The sequence below is a fragment of the Schistocerca serialis genome, chromosome 1 (genome assembly GCF_023864345.2).
Source record: "Schistocerca serialis cubense isolate TAMUIC-IGC-003099 chromosome 1, iqSchSeri2.2, whole genome shotgun sequence".
NCBI classification, from domain to species: domain Eukaryota; kingdom Metazoa; phylum Arthropoda; class Insecta; order Orthoptera; family Acrididae; genus Schistocerca; species Schistocerca serialis.
Window position 1 is genome coordinate 1283058655 of NC_064638.1, and position 21040 is coordinate 1283079694.

Genomic DNA, 21040 nt, shown 5'->3' on the forward strand with positions numbered 1-21040 from the left:
GAAGTTTTTAACTGGGGATGCTGTCGTCTACAGGATAGTATCGTCCTTGAATAACGTCAAAAAAATTGCTGAAACGGTTAGACATATTTTCCTACTTGGGGTAATTGGTGACAATTCTCTTGAGAAACCCAAAATAATGTCTATAACGAAGGGAAACAAGTCATACATAAATAGTGGTGACCGTAATGGGACCGTCACAGCTTATAAAACATTTGGAAGCGGGTGAAACTAAGAAGTAGTTGGGATACTTATATACCTGGCACGACAGCAGTCACCAGACAAATTCAGAGAGGCACTGCTCGGATCATAACAGGTCGGTATAGCCTAGACGAAAGGGTGACAGACATGCTTAGGGAGCTCATATGGAAATTTTTCAAGGAAAGGTGACATTAGTCTTTTCAAAGATATTACATTCAAAGGAGTCTGTGCCGCCATTTGGCTGACATTTCACGTAGGGAGAGTAAGATACAGAGATTATGGAGGGTACGGAGGATCCTGTACAGCTACTTTTCATTCGCTTAATAGGTGAATGAAATAGAACAGAACATAAGTAACATTTAAAATTAAAATTATAGAGCTGCCACAAGTGCGAGGTACATTCTGAATCTGTGTTCGCGCATACTTTTGGGTGACACCAAGTAGTAAGCAGTCTCGGTTAACAGTGGAGCACTGAAGATACTCGCGTTGGTCCAGTAAAAAGTGTAAAGTAAAGGAGAAATTAACATGCGACTTGCGACCGCTCTACAATTTCAATTTCTAACGGTCGCTGTTCCCCTGCTGGCAAATGAAGCGCTCACCGACCAATATTTGTTGGAAGTATCCACTGCAACGAGCTGTTCGTTGACTTGCAGAATGTGTACAAGGACATCCCGTTGTGTAGTATTTACAACATTGTAAGTCCTTTTACGTTTCCTTGGCACGTGCCCGATATTAACTTCGCGTCCGTCGATCAATCGTCGTCCATTCTGAAGCACTGGTTTCTAATAGAGAAAAGTTAATGTAGCCAATCGCATGTCTTTGAAGATCTTCTGTATGAATGCGTCTATGATATGTAACCTAGACCAGCTGACCTGCCTCTGCTGTTTGGGAGACAGCATATGAGTAAAAACCTCGCAGGCTGTGCCACCTTAAAGTGTGACACGCTGACTTCTCCCAGTATCAATCGTCGCCCCCATCTTTCTCCATCAGTGCCGCCCCAACTCTGTTCAGCTGCACACAGGTTTCCACCTCTCCCACTCGACAGCGAGAGCCGCACAAAGAGCTGGAAAAACGTGGAAAGCGAAATCGCGTCCGGGGCGGCGGAAAGAGAAATGTCTGCCGCTGTCGCCGGAATGGCGCTATCTGGTGGGACGTGCGGGGTCGGGGGCAGTGTTTACGGCACCTGCGAGGGCGGCATGTTTATTGGCGCCAGTCTCCGAGGCCACAACTTTCCGGGCGCCCTGTCCCCTGCGAGTGGCGCGCCAGTCTGCTCGCTACAAAACTTCTGCAACTGGCACGCCAAACATTCTACGTGTTCTGTGACACCGACAGCTGACTTCAGCACTGCCCGTGTAATATTAAGCGTATGCCTTGTCATTCGCCAGTAATCACACCGTTACTGAGCGGGAATTCGGTATACGAGTAACAGGGCTATACCAGAACGGAAATATTTGTGTGCCTCATTAACTGTGTTGTGCTTCATACAAATATTTCTGCATCTGATACTCTATACTCTGCATGCAGCTTACGGTGTGTGCCGCAGTGTACTTTTCGGACCACAGTCATTTTCCGCCCTTTTAGCCTAGCCAGTTCAATCGATAACTTACAAACAACTTTACCAAGCGCATAGAACCGGTAATCTGATAATGAATAAATGAATTATACAAAAAATAGGCCTTGAGCATAATGTAGTACAGTACCGTAAACAAAACAAATGCAATACATTAAGAGTTCCATGTCGTCATTATAACGCACAGCTCACTTTGCGTTCTAAGAACGACGTCACGACCCGTTGGTTCAAAAGAAAATGTCAAGGACGGAGGGTGCGGGGCTGGGGAGCTAAGTGGGGGGGAGGTAGGTGGGGGAGGGGCAGTGTGTGTGAATGACTGGTAGGGACCACGTCTGTGGCACGAGTATTTCGTTTGCAGCTGCCAATCCTTTGGTGTGGCTTAGATTAAAAAAAGTTTTCAGTAAGGAAAAATGAATACGTTTACACTCATTATTATATTTTTTATAACCGGACAACTGCGTTTATTGCTTTCTACTCATTGCAATAGATTTCAGAGTCACGTGTCTTTATCCTGAGGCACTAATGACGAATGAGTGCTGTTGACAAGGGATTTCAGATCTATTCCATATTCCTGGATTTCCGGAAGGCTTTTGACACTGTACCACACAAGCGGTTCGTAGTGAAATTGCGTGCTTATGGAATATCGTGTCAGTTATGTGACTGGATTTGCGATTTCCTATCAGAGAGGTCAGAGTTTGTAGTAACTGATGGAAAGTCATCGAGTAAAACAAAAGTGATTTCAAGCGTTCCCCAGGGTAGTGTTATAGGCCCTTTGCTGTTCCTTATCTATATAAACGATTTGGGAGACAATCTGAGCAGCCGTCTTCGGTTGGTTGCAGATAACGCTGTCTTTTATCGATTAATAAAGTCGTCAGAAGATCAAAAAAACTGCAAAACGATTTAGAAAAAATATCTGAATGGTGCGAAAAGTGGCAGTTGATCCTAAATAACGAAAAGTGTCAGGTCATCCACATGAGTGCTAAAAGGAACTCGATAAATCAGTCTAATCTAAAAGCCGTAAATTCAGCTAAATACCTAGGTATTACAATTACGAAAAACTTAAATTGGAAAGAACACATAGTAAATGTTGTGGGGAAGGATAACCAAAGACTGCATTTTATTGGCAGGACACTTAGAAAATGTAACAGACTTACTAAGGAGACTGCCTGCACTACGCTTGTCCGTCCTCTTTTAGAATACTGCTGCGCTGTGTGGGATCCTTACCAGGTAGGACTGACGGAGTACATCGAAAAATTTCAAAGAAAGGCAGCACTTTTTGTATTATCGCGAAATATGGGAGAGAGTGTCACAGAAATGATACAGGATTTGGGTTGGAAATCATAAAAAGAAAGGCGCTTTTCGTTGCGACGGAATCTTCTCACTAAATTCCAATCACAAACCTTCCTCCTCCGAATGCGAAAATAATTTGTTGACACCGGCCTTCATAGGGCGGAACGATCACCACGATAAAATAAGGGAAATAAGAGCTCGTACGGAAAGATATAGGTGTTCATTCTTTCCGCGCGCTATACGAGATTGGAATAATAGAGAATTGTGAAGGTGGTTCGATGAACCCTCTGCCAGACACTTAAATGTGATTTGCAGAGTATCCATGTAAATGTAGATGTAGATGTAGAACTTGATGTATCACAGGAATTGGGTACAGCCACACCAGTTGACGGATAGATGGCGCCTCATGGTCACATCACATACCTGCGGAAGTGTAATACATAATTTCCCTGACGAATGAAATAGAATGCAGCTAGTGGAAAACAAATACAGCATCTGTTAGGAGATAAAAAAAAACGGAAGAAATAAACAGTATTTACTTTCGCTAGAGAAATGTGTAGCAGCCGACGCCTCCAGTTCTCCTATCGCTACGGAAACTGAAACACGATTTACGCTGATGATGCTGATGTCAGCCATGTAACCCAATGTCTATGTTAGCATAGTTCAATTTTTTTAAAAATATGTTTCGTTTGCAATTGAGGAATAAGCAGACCTTTCAGGCAAATTGTACTTTTCAGTATATTGGTAGGCCAAATAACAAAGAAACCACCTCGAAACTCGAAAACATCAGTAGTTATTCCACTCCAGGAAAGTCAAAAGGCTGAAACTTTTTAAAAATAAGTATACCCACAAACGTAGCAGCATTTTCAATCTACGTAAACTGCTGGCCATTAAAAGTGCAACAATGTTAAAACGGCATGCAACAGACGTTAAACTACATGTTTGGACAAGCAACTAACTAGCATTTCAGAGAACCACCCGAAGAAGACAGGAGTAACAGCTTCTACATTATGCATGTAATGAAAGATTACGCAATTGTTTTTCTCATCGAGAAATCGCTTTTGAACATTGCTTGGTTGTGAGAAGATCGTGTTATGCCTCGTATAAGACAGGAGAGACGTCCACCGTCAGAATTCTGCAGCGACAGGATTGTGGCCAATCGAGACCGCCGTTTGTCGTTCAGCTGTACTGCTATTCGTGCCGGATAGTATTTATTGACTGTCGTGTGAATGTGGAGTCGATTGCTTCAGTAGAGCCACACTCAAAGTCTCCACGCAACTAGCGCCCGAGAGTACAGAAATTTTGTTAGCAGGATTGTACAGTCAAATCACGTACCTCCAGTTAGGAAAAGGCTTTGTCTGCATCGCAAAAAGTTTGAAGACAGACAGTGCCGTGACGTCTGGAACACCACGGAGTGTCAGCAGGGCGGCTGCCCTCGCAGCCTCCGACGCGGCAGCAGTGAGAGGGGCGCCTACCAAGTGCTGCGCCCGTTGACGCAGCAGCGGCATCACGTCATCTTTTAAGGCGAGACCCAGCTGTGCGTTCTGCATCCTTGAGTGGAGTCTCATCTGACATGACAGTACGGGTTGCCATTGGGTACACAACACGATCGACTCTAGATCGTATAGCCGGTAATTTTGACAACAGACGTCACATTTATGACTTTTTAAGTCCGGTGGCTGTGCCCTAGTTCCGAGGTCTCCATGACCAGTATTTCAACAACATGATGTAAACACGCATATTGCCGATGTTCCGGTCTGCGACCAATTGAGCGCGACGCCAAGTAATACTAGTAGCGCCGCGTTAGAACGCCCAGTGGGCAACGCAAAGTACCGAGAACGCCGCATATAGTACACTAGCATATCGAAGATGTATATCGTAGCAACTGGAAGCAAATGAATTTTTATAAATATATAATCAAAGATGGGGGCACAGCTCCCCCCACTGCCATGGTTCCCCCTTCTGAAATGTCAGTGACTGTTGGTGAATCAGTACCTGGATGATTTGGGATGGGTCATTTACAGTGACCCAATAGGTTTCTTTTGCGCTGTCGTGTGATATTTTTTTTTTTTTTTCGTTTTCTCAGGCAAAGGACAGTTTCTATAGCAATGTGTCACATCTCCAACAAATTTAGTCTTAGCACAATTCAGTGCACCTTTAACCCATACAGACACAGACTCTGATTCATTTACTTTACGACGATTCGTTATCCTAAGAACCAACGGCATTGTAGACATATAGTAAGATGAACCACCATCTCTATTATACACCTCATATATCTGAAATGTACGATAAGAAATAACTTCTCGGCTGTTAAAAGTCTCTAGCCCTGATACAGTCTCCACTTTACCACCACGAACTAGAGCCACAGTAACCCAACCATTACCATGCGAACTACCATCAGCATTAGTAAGTGTAAAATTCTGTACGCACCCACAAAACACTGAAGGACCACGAAGAATAACTTGCGCACTTACTCCGCTCTTCGTAGTAACCTACCTCGATACAGAAGTTGTTCAACTATTGTTCTGGCCATTGTATTCCCCAGATCTCTCACCCACTGCTAATATTTGGTCATGGGAGGTCGACGGATTCGCGATGTCATTCACCTGCCATTACAATGACGAACTCTGGCACAGACCTGAAGCAGCATGAAATGAAGAAGACACATATACATCTACATTTATACTCCGCCATCCAAGAGCAGTTCGATTCCATGCCCAGCATTTGTGACTCCAATTGTGACTCCAAAGGACGTTGTTCGGTGTATGAAATGTTCCACCCGTACATCGCCACATCAGCGATAAATTTTATCATACCGGATGCTTATAAATGAACTGCAGATACTCACAGAGATTTAGTAATTATCGTATGGCAGCGAAACTTGGTAGATGCTAATGCGGAAACGATTTACACAGGAAAAAGAAGTTCCAGTTTGGCCTACTAAGTGCGAATGTGGCGCAGTGAACGCAAGGAATATATAAAGAAATGTTCCAGTGCACTATGTGACCATAAGTATCCGGAAACCCACAAAAACATACGTTTTTCATGTAAGGTGCATTATGCTGCCACCTACTGTCAGGTATTCCATATCAGCGACCTTAGACATCGTGAGAGAGCAAAATGGGACGGACTTCGAACGTGGTGAGGTGATTGGGTGTCACTTGTGTCATATGCGAGATTTCCACAGTCCTTAAGATCCCTAAGTCCACTGTTTCCGATGTGATAGTAAAGCGGAAACGTGAAGGGACACGCACAGCACAAAACAGTACTGGCCGACCTCGTCTGTTGACTGACACAGACCGCCGGCAGTTGTGTGATAGGCAGACATCTACCCAGAACATCACACAGGAATTCCAAACTGAATCACGATCCACTGCAAGTACTATGACAGTTAGGCGGGAGATGAGAAAACTTGGATTTGATTGTCAAGCGGCTGCTCACAAGCTACACATCACGCCGGTAAATTCCAAACGACGCCTCGCTTGATGTTGTTGTTGTTGTGGTCTTCAGTCCTGAGACTGGTTTGATGCAGCTCTCCATGCTACTCTATCCTGTGCAAGCTTCTTCATCTCCCAGTACCTACTGCAACCTACATCCTTCTGAATCTGCTTAGTGTATTCATCTCGTGGTCTCCCTCTACGATTTTTACCCTCCACGCTGCCCTCCAATACTAAATTGGTGATCCCTTGATGCCTCAGAACATGCCCTACCAACCGATCCCTTCTTCTGGTCAAGTTGTGCCACAAACTTCTCTTCTCCCCAATCCTATTCAATACTTCCTCATTAGTTACATGATCTACCCATCTAATCTTCAGCATTCTTCTGTAGCACCACATTTCGAAAGCTTCTATTCTCTTCTTGTCTAAACTATTTATCGTCCATGTTTCACTTCCATACATGGCTACACTCCATACGAATACTTTCAGAAATGACTTCCTGACACTTAAATCAATACTGGATGTTAACAAATTTCTCTTCTTCAGAAAAGCTTTCCTTGCCATTGCCAGTCTACATTTTATATCCTCTCTACTTCGACCATCATCAGTTATTTTGCTCCCCAAATAGCAAAACTCCTTTACTACTTGAAGTGTCTCATTTCCTAATCTAATTCCCTCAGCATCACCCGACTTAATTAGACTACATTCCATTATCCTTGTTTTGCTTTTGTTGATGTTCATCTTATATCCTCCTTTCAAGACACTGTCCATTCCATTCAACTGCTCTTCCAAGTCCTTTGCTGTCTCTGACAGAATTACAATGTCATCGGCGAACCTCAAAGTTTTTATTTCTTCTCCATGAATTTTAATACCTACTCCGAATTTTTCTTTTGTTTCCTTTACTGCTTGCTCAATATACAGATTGAACAACATCGGGGAGAGGCTACAACCCTGTCTTACTCCCTTCCCAACCACTGCTTCCCTTTCATGTCCCTCGACTCTTATAACTGCCATCTGGTTTCTGTACAAATTGTAAACAGCCTTTCGCTCCCTGTATTTTACCCCTGCCACCTTTAGAATTTGAAAGAGAGTATTCCAGTCAACATTGTCAAAAGCTTTCTCTAAGTCTACAAATGCTAGAAACGTAGGTTTGCCTTTCCTTAATCTTTCTTCTAAGATAAGTCGTAAGGTCAGTATTGCCTCACGTGTTCCAGTGTTTCTACGGAATCCAAACTGATCTTCCCCGAGGTTGGCTTCTACTAGTTTTTCCATTCGTCTGTAAAGAATTCGTGTTAGTATTTTGCAGCTGTGACTTATTAAGCTGATAGTTCGGTAATTTTCACATCTGTCAACACCTGCTTTCTTTGGGATTGGAATTATTATATTCTTCTTGAAGTCTGAGGGTATTTCACCTGTTTCATACATCTTGCTCACCAGATGGTAGAGTTTTCTCAGGACTGGCTCTCCCACGGCCGTCAGTAGTTCCAATGGAATATTGTCTACTCCGGGGGCCTTGTTTCGACTCAGGTCTTTCAGTGCTCTCTCAAACTCTTCACGCAGTATCGTATCTCCCATTTCAGCTTCATCTACATCCTCTTCCATTTCCATAATATTGTCCTCAAGTACATCGCCCTTGTATAGACCCTCTATATACTCCTTCCACCTTTCTGCTTTCCCTTCTTTGCTTAGCACTGGGTTTCCATCTGAGCTCTTGATATTCATACAAGTCATTCTCTTATCTCCAAAGGTCTCTTTAATTTTCCTGTAGGCGGTATCTATCTTACCCCTAGTGAGATAGGCCTCTACATCCTTACATTTGTCCTCTAGCCATCCCTGCTTAGCCATTTTGCACTTCCTGTCGATCTCATTTTTGAGACGTTTGTATTTCTTTTTGCCTGTTTCACTTACTGCATTTTTATATTTTCTCCTTTCATCAATTAAATTCAATATTTCTTCTGTTACCCAAGGATTTCTACTAGCCCTCGTCTTTTTACCTACTTGATCCTCTGCTGCCTTCACTACTTCATCCCTCAAAGCTACCCATTCTTCTTCTACTGTATTTATTTCCCCCATTCCTGTCAATTGCTCCCTTATGCTCTCCCTGAATCTCTGTACAACCTCTGGTTCTTTTAGTTTATCGAGGTCCCATCTCCTTAAATTCCCACCTTTTTGCAGTTTCTTCAGTTTTAATCTACAGGTCATAACCAATAGATTGTGGTCAGAGTCCACATCTGCCCCTGGAAATGTCTTACAATTTAAAACCTGGTTCCTAAATCTCTGTCTTACCATTATATAATCTATCTGATACCTTTTAGTATCTCCAGGGTTCTTCCATGTATACAACCTTCTTTCATGATTCTTAAACCAAGTGTTAGTTATGATTATGTTGTGCTCTGTGCAAAATTCTACCAGGCGGCTTCCTCTTTCATTTCTGTCCCCCAATCCATATTCACCTACTATGTTTCCTTCTCTCCCTTTTCCTACACTCGAATTCCAGTCACCCATGACTATTAAATTTTCGTCTCCCTTCACAATCTGAATAATTTCTTTTATTTCATCATACATTTCTTCAATTTCTTCGTCATCTGCAGAGCTAGTTGGCATATAAACTTGTACTAGTGTAGTAGGTGTGGGCTTCGTATCTATCTTGGCCACAATAATGCGTTCACTATGCTGTTTGTAGTAGCTTACCCGCATTCCTATTTTCCTATTCATTATTAAACCTACTCCTGCATTCCCCCTATTTGATTTTGTGTTTATAACCCTGTAGTCACTTGACCAGAAGTCTTGTTCCTCCTGCCACCGAACTTCACTAATTCCCACTATATCTAACTTCAACCTATCCATTTCCCTTTTTAAATTTTCTAACCTACCTGCCCGATTAAGGGATCTGATATTCCACGCTCCGATCCGTAGAACACCAGTTTTCTTTCTCCTGATAACGACATCCTCTTGAGTAGTCCCCGCCCGGAGATCCGAATGGGGGACTATTTTACCTCCGGAATATTTTACCCAAGAGGACGCCATCATCATGTAATCATACAGTAAAGCTGCATGCCCTCGGGAAAAATTACGGCTGTAGTTTCCCCTTGCTTTCAGCCGTTCGCAGTACCAGCACAGCAAGGCCGTTTTGGTTATTGTTACAAGGCCAGATCGGTCAATCATCCAGACTGTTGCCCTTGCAACTACTGAAAAGGCTGCTGCCCCTCTTCAGGAACCACACGTTTGTCTGGCCTCTCAACAGATACCCCTCCGTTGTGGTTGCACCTACGGTACGGCTATCTGTATCGCTGAGGCACGCAAGCCTTTAAATATTGGACGATTGAACAGTGAAAAAACGTTGTGTGGAGTGACGAATCACGGTACACAACGTGGCGATCCGATGACAGGGTGTGGGTATGGCGAATGCCCGGTGAACGTCATCTGCCAGCGTGCGCAGGGCCAACAAAAAAATTCGGAAGCGGTGGTGTTACGGTGTGGTCGTGTTTTCCATGGAGGGGGCTTGCACCCCTTGTCGTTTTGCGTGGCACTACCACAGCACAGGCCTAGATTGATGTTTTAAGTACCTCCTTGCTTCCCATTGTTGAAGAGCAATTCGGGGATGGTGCGACAGCGTCTTTCAACACGATCGAGCACCTGTTCACATTGCACGGCCTGTGGCGGAGTGGTTACAAGACAATAACATCCCTGTAATGGACTGTCCTGCACAGAGTCCTGACGTGAATCCTATAGAACACGTTTGGGATGTTTTGGACCGCCGACATCGTGCCAGGCCTCACCGACCGTTATCGATACCTCTCCTCAGTGAAGCACTCCGTGAAGAATGGGCTGCCATCCCCCAAGAAACCTTCCAGCACCTGATTGAACGTATGCCTGCGAGATTGGAAGCTGTCATCAAAGCTAAGGGTGGGCCAACACCATATTGAATTCCACCATTACCAATGGAGGGCGCCACGAACTTGTAAGTCATTTTCAGCCAGGTGACCGGATACTTCTGATCACATACTGTATGAAATCGATTAGGAATGGGACGTGGCAGAAAAGGTCAAACAAGTGAGAAAGGTTTAAAGTTGATTTTAGCATTAACCGCTACTTACACAGTTTGTTGAATATGAACGCTGGAGATGTCGGCGAGAGCCTGCACAGCAACAGAATTGCAACTGATGGCCAAAACTGGAAATAATTTTCTCCAGCATAAATCGGTTCCGCACTAACGGATTAGAGTATCTGCCCACGTTTCGCTGCCATACGATAATCAGAGACCACAGGGGACCTTCGTGAGCACCAAGACGTTAATATACAACTGGGGCGAGTGCCAGTACGTCTCTCTAGACCTGCCGTGTGGTGGCGCTCGGTCTGCAATTACTGACAGTGGCGACACGCGGGTCCGACGTATACTACCAGACCGCGACCGATTTAAATGCTACCACCTAGCAAGTGTGGTGTCTGGCGGTGACATTAATAAAACAGACAAAATGCAGAGACGCGTTCCTAACTGGAAATGGAGGAAAAAATGTCCTATGAACTAGTGTCCGGAAAAACACCGTTGCGACGGTAGATGACGCTGACAAACGAACGTCGCTGTGACAACGTGGCGTTTGTTCCTTGTGTGATCCAGGCTGTGAGGATGACGCAGCAGACGCAGCAGAACGGTCCGGTATTCAGGTCGCGAACAAACCGAGATGGTGTTTGAGTGCGGTCAAGCAGATGGGAACGGTCAAGAGGCAGCACGGCTATACCAAACAAGTACCTTCACAGACACCAACCACATCGCACAACATTTCAAGCCCTTTTTGGGTGTTTGTGTGATCATAGGTTCCTTCAGACAGACGAACGTGCACGGAGGCGGTAGATTGTGCGTACAACAGATTTAGGGTTCGTCTCAATATCATGTAGAACCCGCTCCTCCAAATCTGGTGTAGGCAGAGTCCGACCCCTCCCTGCATGTTCGTCTGTCTGAAAGCATTCATGATCACACAAACGCCCAAAACGGCTTGAAGCGTTGCGTGACATGGTTTGGTATCCGCGAAAGTCCTTGATCTGGTATAACCGTGCTGCCTCTCCACCGTTGCCATTTGCTTGGCCGTACACAAACAGCATCACGCCTTCTTCCTGACACGATTACCAGACCAATTGCTGCTTACAGCCTGCTGCGTCAACCACACAGCCTGCAACACACGGCACGTGGACAGAGGGACTTTCATTCATCAGCGCCATCTGCAGTGGCAGCGATGCATTTCCGGGTTCCTTTCTCCACTTCCCGTCACTTCAGTCTGTCGGGTTTATTTAAGTTTATCCTGTACGCAGGGTGATTCGCATTCACGTGCTCCTACCAACGGGTTTTATGCAACCCGAAACGGCATGGTACGCTCAAACTATTAGTCCTGCAGAAAAATGAACACAACATTTTTGTGGGGAATTTAAGTGGTTAAATTCTTCATCAGGACAACTTTTCGGTGGAGGTCAAGATTTTCAAGTTATTCAAAGAAATGAGTTTGAAGGTCACTTTCGTACGTTCTATTGAATAATTCGAAAAATCACGTTTTATATTGAAAACGTAAGATTGAACTACATTAAATTTCCTACAAAAAGGTACTGTTAATTTTTTCTGTGGGACTCACAGTTAGCAGGTAGTGAGTGAAAGAATAGGAAAATTTACCCACGGCGTTTGAAGGCATTATGAGTTGCATAAAACCCAAAAGTAGGACCGAATAATCATCCTCTATTAATAGAATTTATAAGTGTGCAGGAGAAGAGAGAAGATACAATAACTAAAATTTGGTCACTTGCTGTATTTCCAGAATGAGATTTTCACTCTGCAGCGGAGTGTGCGCTGATATGAAACTTTCTGGCAGATTAAAACTGTGTGCCGGACCGAAACTCGAACTCGGGACATTTGCCTTTCGCAGGCAAGTGCTCTACCAGGAGAGCTTCTGTGAAGTTATAAGGTAGGAGACGAGGTACTGGCAGAAGTAAAGCTGTGAGGACGGGGCGTGAGTCGTGCTTGGGTAGCTCAGATGGTAGAGCACTTGCCCACGAAAGGCAAAGGTCCCGAGTTCGAGTCTCGCTCTGGCACACAATTTTAATCTGCCAGGAAGTTTCATTTGTTATATTTGTTTGTTGTTGCAGTTTTAATGACCAGCAGGGTATTTGCATTCATGCGAGCTCGAAACACCTTCTAATGAACGTTACGAAGTTCCAAAGCATTGCCCAGTATCTTCGAAACATTCTGCATGACAAAAGAAAACAAGTAAGCGAAACGTCAGCTTTCGAGAAACAGTCAAACGAAAAATACAGTTCCATTGCGGCTTTGGCAGACGCATGGCTTTGAGCGCCAACAACACAAACGAGACGGACGATTCGTACGAACATTCTCTTCAAAGCAGTGTTCACTTTTTTTTTCCTGCCGGCTGTAATGATTTGCACTTTATCGCTCTCCGTCTGAGCACGTATATCTATTTTCCAGTCTCCCTTGTCTCACAGTGCATGTGCGTCTCTCTATTGTGTGACTCTCGTGTGGTGTGTGCGTGGTTTGTAGGGAGGAGAAAGGGGCAGATGGAGCGGACGCGCCTCCAATGGCGCCGTTCTGGCGTTCGCGCCCATCGGCAAATTGCCCCCGACAGCTATTCGTTCCGCTCGCGCGGCCTGACAGCAGCCAGGCATTACCCTGGCGTATCCAGCAATGACGCGCCGCGGCGTATGACGTTCCGCAGGCAGCCAGCGAAACACATCGCGAAACTGAAATTGAGGCGTTGTCGGAAGCGAATGGTGACAGCTTTCCGCTGATCGCGATTCGCTGCGCATCAGTGTGCGAACTGCAGCTGGTCCCTGGGAGATGCGGCAAACTGCTCGTAAGTAATTCGGAGGGGATGCACACTGTAACTGCCGACCATAGTCCGCGCCACCAGTGTCAAGGGAAATGCACGCGAGTGTGTTATATACCGGACACCACGTGTTACTAGCCTCGCATTACAGTAGGAAGCCCTAACGGCATTTCTGCCTGTCCAGTGTAAATGTCCTCCCCCTGCTAGCCTCTCACATATATTTTAGCTCACATGTTATTAGGTAGCACGTCAGCACAGATCACAACTGAGTCCTCAGTGTCATCCGCCAACTTGGGTGAATGTCGTTCCATCTACAACATATTATTTACAGTATAACCACTCTATGTCTCCGGGCAGGCCGTGATCTGGGAGATATAATTTTACTAACACATCATCATCATCATCATCATCGTTTAAGACTGATTATGCCTTTCAGCGTTCAGTCTGGAGCGTTGTCTCCCCTTATAAAATTCCTCCACGATCCCCTATTCAGTGCTAACATTGGTGCCTCTTCTGATGTTAAACCTATTACATCAAAATCATTCTTAACCGAATCCAGGTACCTTCTCCTTGGTCTGCCCCAACTCCTCCTACCCTCTACTGCTGAACCCATGAGTCTCTTGAGTAACCTTGCTTCTCCCATGCGTGTTACATGACCCCACCATCTAAGCCTGTTCGCCCTGACTGCTACATCTATAGAGTTCATTCCCAGTTTTTCTTTGATTTCCTCATTGTGGACACCCTCCTGCCATTGTTCCCATCTACTAGTACCTGCAATCATCCTAGCTACTTTCATATGCGTAACCTCAACCTTGTTGATAAGGTAACCTGAATCCACCCAGCTTTCGCTCCCATACAACAAAGTTGGTCGAAAGATTGAACGGTACACAGATAACTTAGTCTTGGTACTGACTTCCTTCTTGCAGAAGAGAGTAGATCGTAGCTGAGCGCTCACTGCATTAGCTTTGCTACACCTCGCTTCCAGTTCTTTCACTATGTTGCCATCCTGTGAGAATATGCATCCTAAGTACTTGAAACCGTCCACCTGTTCTAACTTTGGTCCTCCTATTTGGCACTCAATCCGTTTATGTCTCTTTCCCACTGACATTACTTTCGTTTTGGAGATGCTAATCTTCATACCATAGTCCTTACATTTCTGATCTAGCTCTGAAATATTACTTTGCAAACTTTCAATCGAATCTGCCATCACAACTAAGTCATCCGCATATGCGAGACTGCTTATTTTGTGTTCACATATCTTGATCTCACCCAGCCAGTCTACGGTTTTCAACATATGATTCATAAATAATATGAACAACAGTGGAGACAGGTTGCAGTCTTGTCTTACCCCTGAAGCTACTCTGAACCATGAACTCAATTTACCGTCAACTCTAACTGCTGCCTGACTATCCATGTAAAGACCTTTAATTGATTGCAAAAGTTTGCCTCCTATTCCACAATCTTGTAGGACAGACAATAACTTCCTCCTAGGAACTAACATAGTAGCAAAAAAATTTAATGAAATTAACCGTACCATTTTTGTTAGGCACCAGGCACCTCGCTCTTTACAGTGAGGCGAATTATGTGCAGATAATTTATCACATTTTAGATTGAGAATGTAATCTGTATTAATTAAATGTCTTTCAAAGGTAATCTCGATCACATACTCATCTAGTTGAGCTAAAATTAAATCCATTGCCTACCTCAACAAGAAATATAATTCACCACGTTACGTAGTGAGTCACAGACTGGGTCAATAATGATAAGAATGTACAAATCGCTGCTACATTGCTTCAAGCGTATCAGCTGCAGGGATGTACACTTCATTTTTGAGATGTCCCCACACTGAAGAACGTGATTTTGGAGGCCTCGGCTTAGGCACTGCAGGAACCACAGACCTTCAGCCATGTTGGCGTTTCCGATATCGTCTCATGGTGCAGCAAAATGTGCCAGTGTCCCACCACGCATGTACCACATGCACAAAGGGAAACACGCATGAAATCCTGGGATATTCGCCCTCACAGAAACCGAAGTTACACTCGTGCATAAATGCGCGTATTTCTTGGAAGAATCTGTGGCCCAATGATACAATCACTTGGTGGTATATCCCTAATCACGCATTCAATTGGAAACACTGGTGATCAGCTGACTCCGTCAACTGCATGCAGGTTTACTTAAACTTTAAGCCCACATGCAAGGGCGACCGCCCTACTGGACATCACCGATTTCGCACAGATTTACGGTAAAGGCAGGTCTAGGCCAGAAACGAAAGCGACAGAAGCGTTTAGAGAAAATACCATTTCTGGCGCGCGTCGGTAGAGTTGTGACCAGTTTATGTTAACGTAGTTTCCAAACAGCAGTTGCCGCTGCGTGAAGAGTAGCGTTAATCGAAAGGTCGTACGGTCAAGTCCCTACATGGAAATATTTTTATGTTCAATTTCTACGTTACTTTACTGAAAGTAAATCGAAATAGTGCTCAATCTATTGTATTTATTAACATTTTCAAAAAAGGTATGAAAAGGAAAAGCAAAGGAAAACTTAAGTTTGGAAATAGATTCCCAAGGGAGGATTATACTTACAGCGTACACGAGGAGTCTGCTAATAATTTCCCAAGAAGGGCTTGTAATTAAAGTTTACAGGTAAATATGCGGCATTTTTAACGTGTACAAGATGGCAAGAAAATTACTGTTTCCTCTGCTCTTGCGATGAATATCACCCCTGCAGGTTCAAACCATTATCTGCAATATGGTAAGAGTATATACACTCCTGGAAATGGAAAAAAGAACACATTGACACCGGTGTGTCAGACCCACCATACTTGCTCCGGACACTGCGAGAGGGCCGTACAAGCAATGATCACACTCACGGCACAGCGGACACACCAGGAACCGCGGTGTTGGCCGTCGAATGGCGCTAGCTGCGCAGCATTTGTGCACCGCCGCCGTCAGTGTCAGCCAGTTTGCCGTGGCATACGAAGCTCCATCGCAGTCTTTAACACTGGTAGCATGCCGCGACAGCGTGGACGTGAACCGTATGTGCAGTTGGCGGACTTTGAGCGAGGGCGTATAGTGGGCATGCGGGAGCCCGGGTGGACGTACCGCCGAATTGCTCAACACGTGGGGCGTGAGGTCTCCACAGTACATCGATGTTGTCGCCAGTGGTCGGCGGAAGGTGCACGTGCCCGTCGACCTGGGACCGGACCGCAGCGACGCACGGATGCACGCCAAGACCGTAGGATCCTACGCAGTGCCGTAGGGGACCGCACCGCCACTTCCCAGCAAATTAGGGACACTGTTGCTCCTGGGGTATCGGCGAGGACCATTCGCAACCGTCTCCATGAAGCTGGGCTACGGTCCCGCACACCGTTAGGCCGTCTTCCGCTCACGCCCCAACATCGTGCAGCCCGCCTCCAGTGGTGCTGCGACAGGCGTGAATGGAGGGACGAATGGAGACGTGTCGTCTTCAGCGATGAGAGTCGCTTCTGCCTTGGTGCCAATGATGGTCGTATGCGTGTTTGGCGCCGTGCAGGTGAGCGCCACAATCAGGACTGCATACGACCGAGGCACACAGGGCCAACACCCGGCATCATGGTGTGGGGAGCAATCTCCTACACTGGCCGTACACCACTGGTGATCGTCGAGGGGACACTGAATAGTGTACGGTACATCCAAACCGTCATCGAACCCATCGTTCTACCATTCCTAGACCGGCAAGGGAACTTGCTGTTCCGACAGGACAATGCACGTCCGCATGTATCCCGTTCCACCCAACGTGCTCTAGAAGGTGTAAGTCAACTACCCTGGCCAGCAAGATCTCAGAATCTGTCCCCCATTGAGCATGTTTGGGACTGGATGAAGCGTCGTCTCACGCGGTCTGCACGTCCAGCACGAACGCTGGTCCAACTGAGGCGCCAGGTGGAAATGGCATGGCAAGCCGTTCCACAGGACTACATCCAGCATCTCTACGATCGTCTCCATGGGAGAATAGCAGCCTGCATTGCTGCGAAAGGTGGATATACACTGTACTAGTGCCGACATTGTGCATGCTCTGTTGCCTGTGTCTATGTGCCTGTGGTTCTGTCAGTGTGATCATGTGATGTATCTGACCCCAGGAATGTGTCAATAAAGTTTCCCCTTCCTGGGACAATGAATTCACGGTGTTCTTATTTCAATTTCCAGGAGTGTATTTTATATACAAAGTTCTCGTGTACGTCTCACAACCGTTCCTAGAAATTTATTTGCAATCTAAAATTTCCTTCTGCCTTTCCTCTTCATGACTTTTAAGAAAATATTTATAAATTCAATATACTGAACATTACTTCTGTTTATTTGCAGTGTAAATAACATACGACTACGAAGAAAAAAGAGGTTCCTTATATGTACTCGACCCGACAACACTCGGATTTCCGTTGTGTACTCTTTCCGATGCTTCAACCGCTGCCTGGAAACTTCACTGACATAATGGGTGACGTATCGCTCGACCCGCCCCAAAAATGCTATTTTTGGCACTCCGTACCACAGTCGGTAAAACTGAACCCTTATGGGATCACTTTGTCGTCTGTCTATCTATCTGTCTGACCGACTTTCCAAAACCCTCTTTCTCAGGAATGCGTGGACGTACAAGGTTGAAATTTCTGCCTCATATTGAGGTCTACAGTCACTTGGCGATGTAAAAACAAGTGAAGTTCCTAAGTTAATGCAAGCAGGCGGTCACAGGAGGGATTTTTGTATTGTCCAAAGAGGTGTCTTTTTAGCTCATGTGTAACATGCCAGAGCAATACTGTGCGCCGTGCGCCTCCAAATGAGAATCCGTTTTGGACTCACTGAAAGGGTCTGCCTGAGAATAATCAAAGTAAATCATTAACAAGTATGTTGAAAATTGACTGTACTTGAGCCTATTGTCTCTGACAGACTAACGGAGATAGTAGAGCAAGCGGAAGGCGGTCGAAATAATTAGTCTTTTAGCTGGGGGAGATAATTCCTCGTCTGTCGTTGTTGAACATCTTTGAGAGGTTATTCAGAAAGTGTGTGTGCGCCATTGCATCCAAAATAAATTCTGCCTTGAAGAGAACCGTTTTCATGTTGTTGGACGTCAACAGAGTACCGCACCCCCGTGACAACTTTCAGACATGCCACTGCTGCTGGTGAGTCGGCCACCCGTTGACACGTGCTAGGAAGCGTGACAGCTGGTCAAGGTGAGTTGTTGAGCGCAGCGCCGGCAGGAAGCAGGTACTCACCGTCTTCTTGAGGCGAGACACGGGCGACATGTTGAGGCCGGCGATGATGGCCATCAGCGAGTTGAAGTTGCCGATGTTGAAGCACTCGCGCGCCACCTCGATCCAGTACTCCATCACCTTGACGCGCTGCTTCTTCTTCACGTGCTGCACGCCGAGCAGAAAAAAAGACACAAATGCCACTGATTTCTGCTGACACGGTTGTTTTATGACTGTGTTTATAGTATTACATAAGTTTTCAAGGTCTGCACCAATGTGTGCAAACAGCTAAAACGGAATGTGAAAGTAGGAGTGTGTGACAACAAAAAAGTTTGGGTACTTGCGCTATGTCTTGGAGAAGATCATTCGTGAATGGGAGAAAGAATTGGAAGGAACTGCTCAGCTAAGAATGTAATGGAGGAACCAGAACGTCATGGAGATCAACTGCCTTGCATTCACTGACTGTCTCGCGGTCCTGTCTAGTAACATTCATAAACCTATAAAGCAGACAAATATATTAAAACCGCAACAGGAAAAAACTGACTCCAAATTTTCATTGAAAAACACAATATATAACAAACAGCAAAGCCGCCCCTTGTTACTTTTAACACAAGGGAAAATATGATAGAAGCAGCAGACAACTTTAAATATCTCTGCGGAAATAGTACAAACGAAAACTATCAAAAGAAATGAAAACATCAGGTGACAAAGGACGATCAATGTTTTTTTTTTTTTTTTTCAGAATATATACTTCATACAGAGAAAATCCAAATCAAAGTGAGCTGAACGAAGACTTTACAGCACTGTAATTAAAATAGTGACTGTATTCCAGACAGAATGTCCGGCCGGAGTGGCCGAGCGGTTAAAGGCGCTACAGTCTGGAACCGCACGACCGCTACGGTCGCAGGTTCGAATCCTGCCTCGGGCATGGATGTGTGTGATGTCCTTAGGTTAGTTAGGTTTAAGTAGTTCTAAGTTCTAGGGGACTTATGACCACAGCAGTTGAGTCCCATAGTGCTCAGAGCCATTTGAACCTTTTTGAACCAGACAGAATCACAGGTATTCCAGGACTAAGAGAAAACCAGGTATTCGAGAGAAAGAGGCTCCGTGAGATCATGGGTCCAGGAAATGTTAATGGATCATATCGACCTCTTGATAAAGTGGGTACCGATTAGATATTGCAAAACGTGAACCACAGGATGTAAAAGAAACGGCAAAAAGTTAGAAATATTTTCCTGGAAAGTACATTTATGGATATGCTAGTATAGAATATTGTTCTTTCGCCAAGACACTTCACCTCGCTCATACTGCTCATGTTTATAGAAACAAACCAGTTCACAGACATGATACACTAGAAGTTCGTCAAGACGCCAGAATTATGCTGTTACGTTCATATTAGTCGTAAGACCAAAATGCATCGTATTGGGCGTTAAGATACGGAATTATTTTTATATTAAAGGTGGTGTTTCATGTATTTATTGTGAGTAATAATAATAATGAAGTAAGGAAACGGAGGAGACCACATGACGATAATGAAACCAGACAGAACTGCAAAGGAGAGCAGACAATTTTATGAAAGCAGAAGTGAGCGCAGAACAGACACCATGTAAAGGATCGCATCAGTAAAAATTAATGTAAGATTGGCAATGGTCAAACAAGAAGATATCAGCAACAGCGAAATTATTCTATCCAAGTTTCAATACTGGAAACTGACAAGGACGGAAAAGAGGAGACGATCAGAGCAGCTTAGTCTGAAACGACAAAATCAGCTCATGGCAGAAACAAATAAGAAATGTGGATATAAGAACAGCATTATCCCTCATATTTCCCAGACATCTGTAGTCCAGTTCACGAACGACGGGGGTTCCCGCAGGTTGGCTATTGCAATGTTGTCGGTCCCAAACATCGATTATGGTACGTGCATACACGTGTTTTACGCTTGAAGAAAGCTTGTACCCTGCAAATTATGTCTCTCGGTGGCTCAGGTAGAATTTGTCGCCTACCGCCACGATCAGCGACGACAATTCGCAAGAAATGTAATAAATATTCAGTAACTGACTAAACAACAGGCTATTACCAGGTTTAGCGCTCGTACTGGCTACGACATTCACAGCAGGGCACTCAGAACACTACTGCACGCTCATTGGCTGTCGAAGAATCCGTGATGTGGATCCGGAGAACGAACCTAAACTCGACCCCATCCCGACTCCCACTGCAGTGAAGGAACACGCAGAAAATATTTTTAACAACAAGACATGATCAAAAGCAAATGAGATACAGCTGAACTATTACTTTGCCGTGCTAACATCACATAAAATGTTTTGGTGCTAAATATTCGTCAAAATGGATATAGCAACGCTGATAGAAGCTCAGAAAAGAATAATGCAACGAAGAAAACTTTGAAAATTTTAAATTGAGGAGGCTGAAAGTATGACGAAATTCTTCGAGAGGATAATAAGTGAACACAGGAATCCGTTCAGTGTCCAACATTACTTGTAGGAATCAG

The 21040-nt window shown here is 44.8% G+C and overlaps 1 protein-coding gene across 1 annotated transcript in view; it reads right to left on the bottom strand.

Annotated features, from left to right (window-relative positions):
• Positions 1-21040, bottom strand: part of LOC126456900 (ras-GEF domain-containing family member 1B-A) — a 318246-nt gene that overhangs the window by 140368 nt on the left and 156838 nt on the right. The window contains exon 5 of the mRNA XM_050092767.1: positions 18559-18702. Within this exon, the coding sequence (XP_049948724.1) occupies positions 18559-18702 (144 nt within the window). The remainder of the gene's footprint in view (positions 1-18558; positions 18703-21040) is intronic.